At 43.1% G+C, this 9,188-nt stretch overlaps 1 protein-coding gene across 1 annotated transcript in view; it reads left to right on the forward strand.

The window, feature by feature from the left end:
• Positions 1-340: 340 nt before the first annotated feature.
• The window catches only part of LRRK1 (leucine-rich repeat kinase 1), a 73,866-nt gene continuing 65,018 nt past the window's right edge, over positions 341-9,188 (forward strand). Inside the window, exon 1 of the mRNA XM_010011361.1 lies at positions 341-407. Coding sequence (XP_010009663.1) covers positions 341-407 — 67 coding nt within the window. The remainder of the gene's footprint in view (positions 408-9,188) is intronic.

Consider the following 9,188-nt stretch of genomic DNA (forward strand, 5'->3'; position numbering starts at 1 on the left):
TTCTACAGCGGAGATGTTAGTCTCCTCTGTTAATTCATGTTATGCTCTTCACAAAGCTATTATGAAAATAATTGTATTTATAGGATAAGTGCATTTCTGCAAAGTAACATTTAGACAACTGTGTGAGACTGCAGAGGGATAAGCTTCTTGCAATTTCTAGGCAATTAATTTGTTTTGCTGTTTATTTTTAAACAGAGCAAATGATGTTTCTTCAGGATGGTGCTTACTAACAGCCTCTGCTCCTGCATTTACTTGACGGAGATCACTCAGCTTTGACAACACTTCAGTTTTAAGTGCTGCAGAAAGTTTGTCTGTTGGATCTTCACAACTGTGACCCAGAATGTACTGGTGTGTGGGAACTGAGGAATCCGCTGTTTGCAGAGAGAGCAACATGGATCCACAAAATGGTAAATAGGAGGATTTCTTTCCTTTCCTGTTCAGACTGCGAGCAAAAGGGTTTGGGGGTGGCCGGCTGCCACTGAGTGTCAATGACATTTAAATGCGTGAAAGATCTTTGAGTGATTTGAGCCCCAATCATTGAAAGTTTGTAAGTTAGAACAAGGAATTTTACTTCCAAGGAGAGTCATGTTGAACTACTCAGGTGGTAAGAATAGCATTCCTCTGAAGACTGATTTTCCTCCAAAGGCCTCCGGAATTAGTCAATATATGTATCACGTCTCACCAGTTCCTAAATATGTTTTACAAGATCTGTGCTTTTTCAGCGTGTGAATGCAAATATGTTCCCAGCCGCTGATGCAGTGTGTATTTGGGGGATGAAAACTGCTAAAATCAGAGCATCGTTCCTCAGGCTGAACCTGATATTAACCTGCTCCAGTTTTACTGTCAGCTTTGATTTAGTGGCTTGCAGTGAGTTATTGTTGTCTAGGTTGGAAGGTCTGCGTTCATGTAATGTCATAAACCCATAGTGGGAATTTCTCCTTCAGAAGGGACATATGCTTCAGGTTGCTTCCTGTGAGTTTGTTTTGTTTTCTGCACAGCCAAATTATTTTTGGATGGCTTTTATCACTGAAACCCTCAGCTCCTCAGCACTGCTGCCTTTCTCTGAGTCAAAACCCAGTTATGCTCCTGCATCAAGAAATAGCCGCCTGGTTATTGTATAACGGTATTCCCCCCTTGCAACAAGCGGTTCATTAGGAGGCAGCATCTGCGTTTTAAGTGTGGGATGAAGGTGTGTTTGACGCTTTGTAGTGAGTAAGCAGGCTTCAGCAGAAGCTAATGTTTTTGCAGCCTTATTTTGGATTTTATCAGCAACTATGAAGCAAAACCTGATAGTTTATTCAGAGGCCGCCTTATCTGGTTTGAAGACATTTCTCACCAGCGTCACAGGGAGCTCTGGGAACTCTTTCCTCTCTCCGTATGTATGCTGCTTATTCTGTGATACTGATTTTTCTCTTTGGTTTTGCTTTTGTTAATTAGCATTGTATCTTTCTGTAATCATCAGGATCATTTGGTTATTGAATATCCTTAAATTCTATCTTCTGAGTTTCTCTCTCTGGAAGAAATTATCTGAATACTAAGCTATAAACCATGAGAAGAATTTTAATCTGCACTAATGATTCACAAGTGTTAAGAATTGCTAAATTTTTGTTCTGCAGCAGTGATTTGACAAGTTTTTCCTCCCTGTTTAAAGATACAGTAAATAAAACAAATTGGTTTATGAGTGCATAATGAAGTGAAAAGCAAAGAAGGCAGATCTTCTACATTGCGAGCTCAGTTTTTCTTCTGAGAACTTTATTGCATATTTCTATTATGTAAATATATTCAGTTAAACTGGTTAACTGGAAGCAGACGAATAGTACTGGTATAGCTCTTCTATACCTACGTGTCTGGGTTATTGTATTTGATAAACAGTGTTGAAAGATTGGCTAAGGGTTCTTAGGAATGCTTAAGACTGAGTATTGCCCCGGTTGATTTGTGTTTGTAAGCATGCTGTACGTGTTTAAACTCATTTATATTTTGGGATTGTTTGAGTCCTGCCAAGAATAATTGTTGTTAGCTGGCTGGTCCACTCCCTAAGTTAGCTGGTCCTTATTCTGCATTTGGATCCTATTACAGAGCTTGATGGCAGGAGTGAGGTGACTCTTTCAGCCTCCACATCTGAACCTATTGTTTACATGATTTATTAACAATGTAGATGCAGCCTCCTGCTTCCATTCAGTGGGAACTACTGGGAAGTACAGTGAGATCACAGATCGTTTCTTTAATGTCGACAACCTCATTAGCGCTCCCAAAGCTTGGAGGCTTTCTGGGGGGGGCAGGAAGGACAGGGTGGATGTGAGGGGTTTAACAAACAGCACAGCAGTGCTTGTGCCTCTGTGATGGATCAGTGCAGTGTTATGGCTGGCACCTTCCAGTGGGTACCATGAGCACCCGGTGCCTTGATCATTTGAAAGCCTTAAGGTTTTTAGGGTTCCCCCCCCCCCCAGCTATGCATTTGGCCAGGTGTCCATGTGGAAAATAGGTTCACAGCATGACTGACTAGGTAGCAAATGCAAGATATGATGCAAGGGCTCACCTTATACTGCTTGCATGTCCTCTGCTATTCCTCTTGGCTGCAGCAGTGATCTTGCCTGTATCCCAGCAGGATGCCCACTTACCCTCAGAGCTGTGCTTCAGAACTGGACCCTGTCTACCCTCTGAGGATGATGCTCGGCTTGAGTCGATGCCAGCTGAGCAGGATTTGTCCCTGGAGTGCAGAATAACGCTCCATTCCGCGTGCAGTCAGCATCTCCCTTGCCTCCTCAAACCCTGCTTCCCCTCTCCTAGATGTGTTCATCTTGCCCTAATTAAAAGCAAGAAAGCAAGCAGAGATACGGGGGTGGCTGCAGCCTCTCATGCAGCACAGGTTTGGGATTTTTTTAAACTTGATTAAAGAGCTCTACATAATATAGTGGAGCTGACATAATACAAGTCATGTAAGAAATACAATGGAAGCCCAAAGATATCACTATGTGAATGCCTAAAACAGAATAGAGAGTCATCTTTCTGTGGGCTGGCTGGTTTCTTTGAATCTTATGAAATTTTACAGCTAGGATTTAAATCTCGTAGGAGATTCTAGGTGACAGTTCAGCAGAGATGTAGAAAAGCAATCATTGTCTGCTGAAATGTAAGGGCAGTTCTGTTAAAGAGCTTATTGTTGTCTTACTGAGGATTTTATTCAAAGTCAGAGTGTTCATGTGCCACTGGTTAGTGTCTCGGAGGTGGAATTGGATTATCCTTCAAGCGCACCAGAGGGTGTCTCTTTCCTCCTTCTAAATCTAGAAAAGGGCATTGATAAGGGGTGTTATGTTGTAATGTATATAATATTACATATTAGGGACTATGATGCCAATGATAGTTGCTTGACATTTTGTAGTAGCTTTACACATATTAACTAAATCGACCTTCACAGCTTCTTTTGAGGCAAATCTGTTTTAAGCTGATGACTTGCAGCTTCTTGTCCAGGGAAGCACAAGTAGACGTGGGCAGAATGCCTGGAAAAGAGACCTAAATGTTAAAATGAGGGAGCAAACAAGTAACCAGAATATAATGACTTAAGTTGGCATTCGGAGTGGACCAGTGGCTCTTAAAGCTGTGCTTCACAAGTGCTGTGCTGACCCAGCAGCTCACAGGGCTTTGTATTTTATCAGAATGGAGCTACCCATGACTGTAGTGACCTTTGCAACCCCGTCTGGGCTGAGGCTCAGCTCAGTACTGACTCAGAGGGAAAGCTGCTGCCTGCACTGCTGCTTCCTGAGTCATAGAGAAGTCTCCAGTGCAAGTAAGAGGAGTTTAACGTTAAAGAGTTGTTTTAACAAGAGGGACTGCTCAGGAGCGAGTGCAATTGTATGTGGAAAGTTGCACAACAGATTGAATGGTGACAGCTTGAGGTTAGCTAATAGCAACTGAAATGGTTCGTTTGCTTGGGACATGGCTTTTTGAATCCAGCATCACTCCCCAGTTTGCATTAGGGCAGGAAATTTCAACTGTGGCCCAAGCCTTCATCACAGGCTTTTTGAGGAGGTGACAGGGTCTGTCTGTCACCAGGACTGTATATGGAGGGATGGAAGCTTTGGCAGACTGTGCCCTTGTTCTCTGTTTTGTACTTGCTGGCTAACCCAAGCCTGCCAGGCTGTCAGTGTGAAATCCACTTCAAAAGTAAGTCTACAGGAAGAACAGACTTCTTTACAGCAGTAAAAGCAGCAGAGCTCACCCGCTCCAGGGTGTGCATGTAAATGGCCTCCAGATCATTTTTTATGTCATTCACTGTCATTTCCACAGCTGATTTTGTTGCCTGTGAAGGGCAGGAACTGGCATTTGGTACTGAGAATATCTTTGCTTATAAATCTTCCCTGCTGAATAGAGGAGGAAGGGAAAATCAGTGTTGGCAGCACCACTGGTGTCACTTTGTTCCTCATGAACTCACCATGTAAACCATAAAACCTTCACATCAGCTGTGCGCATGGGGCTGGGGCCAGGTCTTAGGGCATGTTGACTTAGCCTCATCTGTGGCACATTGTGCTGTATAACAGGGAAAAAGTGTTTGCACCCTCTGTTCTGCTTTTTCCATCCACACATCACCCTGTAGTAACATTACCCTGAGTCAGCTGTGACAGCGTGGTGGTGAGAAGGACAAGGAGAGCATCTGGGAGGTGACATGAGCACACAGAGCACTAGAGACCTGCAGTGTGTTGGGTGCTTGAAGTTCTGTATGATCAGACTAAATGAGCCTTGAAGGTCTTCTGGTTTTCTTCCTGCTCCTTAAGCTGCGAGTTACTTGAAGTCCAAACAGCAAATTGAAAGTATTCCTGCAAGCAAAAAATGAAAAAGGCAAAAAATAAACCAGGTATCTTATGTGAGTTAGTCTTACTGCATGATGCCCTGCAGAAGGAGAAGTAGGAAATGCTAGGCAGAAATAGGAAGTACACTAGTAAAGCAGTAATAGGCTGTATTTTTAACCATATTTAAATACACACTGTGCAGAAGTGATGCAGTCTCACACAGGGCCAAAAGCTGATGCGGAAGGCCGGCCTGCAGCAGAAAATGCATGTGGTTAAGCCTGTCCTGTGCAGACTGTAACAGAGCTGCATATTGCACCATCTCACCAAACGGAGCCAGGGTTGCTGGAAAGGGCAACGAATGCTGGAGTGTTTACAATTAGGAGCCTAATTTAAGACACTGAACTGATTCTCAGAGACTGGATACTAAGCACTGTTATTCACACCCACCCTTAGAAGATGTCCCTTCTATTTTGAAGCAGAGGCATCTGGAAGAACCATTTGCCTTTGAAAATGTCTTCATGTGCATGTGCAAAATGGGAGTTTGGTTTGTGGGTGCTGCATCCCTCTGGAGTCAAGGACATATAAAGGAATACTTAGGTCTTAGTAGTGGCAGGAACAGCTTTGTCCAGATAAATACCATCAAAGCCAGCCTGCTCTGGAACTTGTGGGCTGTAGCTGCAGGGAGTGCCAGCAGTGTGGTGCAGACCTTGGGAAGCTAAGTGAGCAGACAGTCCAACCTGAGAGCCAGGCTGATTTACAGAGAGTAGTAACACACTGATCTTTGTCAGAGCTGCACCTGGCATTATCTGCTGCTGTGCAGCTTTATTTTTGCACCTTTCAGTTAAAATGTGTTTGTGGTATTACAATATAATATAACGTAATGCAAAATGTATTTATATCACATTAAGGTGTAACTCATGAAAACTCTATCAAGAAGCCTAGAAGAACCAAAACAAAGCTGATAAGGTAGTGAAGAAAATCTTTCGCCCTTCCACCCTGTACACTGTGACTCCTTATGACATTACTAATGTATTATAAGGTAGCTGTCAGGTGAGGGCTGACACTTTGGTCGTAGAACCATTGTCCTCTGTTTCAGTGGGGAAAACCAATTGATAGTGCTCACACCAACTCAGTCTGTACCAGGCCTGTCATTAACTTAGTGTTTTGTCAATGATGTTGCAGGTGATTTTAGACTTGTGCTAAAGAAACTTCTATGAATTATACTTTTTTTCTTTATCATCTCCGAGGCCTTATCCTTTGGGGCCTTTATCCAAAATCCATTAAAGTCTTTGCACTGACATAACAAGCATTGGGATCAGATCTTCATGGATCCTTAACGGCATTAAGTCTGCAGTTTATTTGGTTTTCATTTCTCTGATCAATAAAGGGACTGCCAGGACACTGCTTGGCAGGAGCAGCTAACTGGGAGGAAATGTTAGCATTGCACATGAGGGTGTGAGGGATGGATTTGGTACCATTCAGCTCCCAGTCTGCCGTATAGAGTCATAGAATTGTTTAGGTTGGAAGAGACCTTTAAGGTCATCAAATCCAGCTGTTAACTCAGCACTGCCAAGTCCACCACTAAACCATGCGTCTAAGAGCCACAGCTATATGTTTCTTACAGGGATGGTGACTCAGCTGCCAGGTCTGTTTCTTAACAGGTTTTGTTTCAGGTTTTACACCAAGTAAGGCTGATATTAGACTCCTTTCCTTAATCCAAGTCTGTGTGCTCATTAGTGGGTCAGCAATTGCTGATTTGCATGATTATGTATCACCACAGCAGCAGCCCTTTTATGTAAGTTGCTGTTTCACAACAGAAGTGTGTCCATGCTTTGAATTTGTGCCTTGCTCTTACTTGGAGGAGGGACTTGTAAAAGAAGTCTTTAAGTATTAGGGAAGGCCCTCAATCTTCAGAAAGCTGACCTGCAGTCAGAAGGGCTCTGGGGGTTGGCAGTTTCTGGTGTGAGAGAAAAGTGTGCTTTCAGACATTACAGACTGCCTTTAAAACATGTATAGCTACATGCAGGCCAACTCAGTGAGCCTGGTCATAAATCTGGTCAAGATCCCCATTGAAAACAGAAAAGTTGATATATTAATATCAATTAATATTGATTTTATGCTGCAGTTTCTGCAAATACTCAATCCCTTCTGGTATGATAATCAGCCACCTTCTGCACATTCAAAGAGAAGCTAAAACCCAGTGATGGCTTTGTAGATGATACACTCTTTGCAGGGATACAAGCTTCAGGAATTTTTCGGCCACAAAGACAAGCCCCGTGTTGTGTCACCCAAGGGTGAGGGAAAAGGTCGTTCTGCTACAGGAAGGGAAGGAGAACGGTGAAAGGAGCAGGGACTGGGATTGGAAGCTGGAAGAGCAGCTTAATTTTAATTTCTAATAGTCAGTCTGTGACTCTCAAGCATAAAGGTTGGGATTTCGGATACTGCTGGGGAAAACTGAGGAGTCCCAGGCTGTCCACAGCTCCTTTTCTGTGCAGCGCTGAAAATCATGGAAAAATAATGAACCAAAGCAGTGATACAAACAAGTCTGGATAAATTTAGCTCAAATATTCTTGGTATGTTTGTGGTCGCTGTGGAAATTACATCACTGCTTGTTTAAATGATCAGAATATCACTTGGAAAACTGGCATAGCTACCCGAGGAGAGCTCAGAATGAAATCTTTTCAAAGCATGTATGTCTTTGGAATTGCTTCACCTGCAGTTAGTTGGTTTTGGGCTTGTTTTATTCCCATCTCAGTTAAGGAGTGTTTTGACTAGAGGTTATTGCTGCTTAATGGAAAAGCCACAAGATTTAGAGCTGATACGCTCTGAAGTGTGATTATCTTCACATAAAAATTCTGTCTGGGGACTCAGATTCAAAAAGAGTGCTGGTAATTGCTGAAGACAAGACCTCCTCCAGAATCTGCCTGCACGTCTTTCTGGTTTGCACATCAAAGAGCCTTTGAAAATGCTTTTATTTTTGCATCAAACAGGAACCCTTTTTTTTTTTGGTAACACTAATGGACAAGATCCCTTTTCAGATCTCAGATGTAGCTTGGAAAACAAAATAGGCTGGCTCCTTAAAAAGTCTTAACTCCTTAAGTGGGCTTGTTTTCATGGTCACAATTCTCCAATGTTCTGCACCTTGAACCTTTCACTCTGTTGTAGTTTCAGCCCAGCTGACAACTAAGGACCACTCAGCCCCTTGCTCACTTCACCCCTAGAAGGAAAATTAAGTCTATCCCAGCTGAAACCAGGGCACACACAATGGCAGGGTGGGAATAAAAGCTGTCAAATCAAGGTCATTTGCATGGATTGGGCCAGGTTCTCATGTGCAATGGATCAGAGTTCATCACAGGTTGGTGGGAGGGTGATGAAACGTGCCTTGCCTGAGCTTGCTGCCTCTACCTTGGAGGAGCCATCTGAAAATGCTGTTGGCTGCAGCAGATTCACAGCATGTACATTTGCTTGAACTAGGTAGAATCCTTGTTCTCCTTTCATTGAAATGAATGTTGATATTCCTAGACCAAAAGGAAGTATCTCCCCATTTCCCTCTCTGCAAATGCAGGCATTTAATTTCTGCTGCTTGTAAGTTTTGTCACAGGTGAAGGAAGTTTCTTTGGTAGCCCCCATTAAAGCTTTGGCAGCACATCACTATGCAGCACTGCCTTGGCCAGCAGCAGAGGTCTTTTCATCAGGCTTTCTCTTCTGCTCCAGACACAGCTGTTAAGGTAATTTTCCCTCTGAGATATTCTGTCCTGGAAACCAGCATTTCTGTGGATCTGCTCCTACTTTCATGGAAGCTGGTGGAAGTGCTCACATTGAGTTTAGTAGAAGCTGCAGTGGAGCCTTGCTCTCTCCACTGTCTTGTTGGGGTTTTATTTTCTATTCCAGACTGTTGTGTTCATCTCTTTCCTCTGATGCTCTTCCCAGCTCTGCACTTCCCTTGGTTCTGCTGTTGCCAAATTGGCTGTTCAGCTCTCTTGATGCCAACCATATCCAGTATCTTGATTGCATTTTCTTTTCCTCTGCATGCAACACATTTACCTAAACTAATATAAAGTTGTTGTCTTGGTGATAAATGAGAAGTGGGGATAGCAAAAAGTATTTTATTAGGCTAGCAGACAGTTAAAGCAGCACACTGAACTGTGTCTAGCATCTACTAAGCTTGGATATTGCTGCGTGGGACCTCCTCAAATCTCTTGAAGGGCTTCTTCCCTTAGATGTGTCTGCTTTTTCCTGGATCTGTCAGTTTGTTTAATAAGAGAGATTCTTCTTTCTACAAACTTCCCTCAAAGTAGCCTGTGAAGCTGTTATCATCTCATGTGTTGTGACTGTTAGTGCTTGGTAACTGGGCTAACTTCTAGATGTGTGTAAGTTGGGAACACAGTCTGTAGGGCTGGAACGGGG

Source organism: Nestor notabilis, unplaced genomic scaffold (assembly GCF_000696875.1).
Source record: "Nestor notabilis isolate BGI_N333 unplaced genomic scaffold, ASM69687v1 scaffold26353, whole genome shotgun sequence".
In the NCBI taxonomy this organism is placed as follows: domain Eukaryota; kingdom Metazoa; phylum Chordata; class Aves; order Psittaciformes; family Psittacidae; genus Nestor; species Nestor notabilis.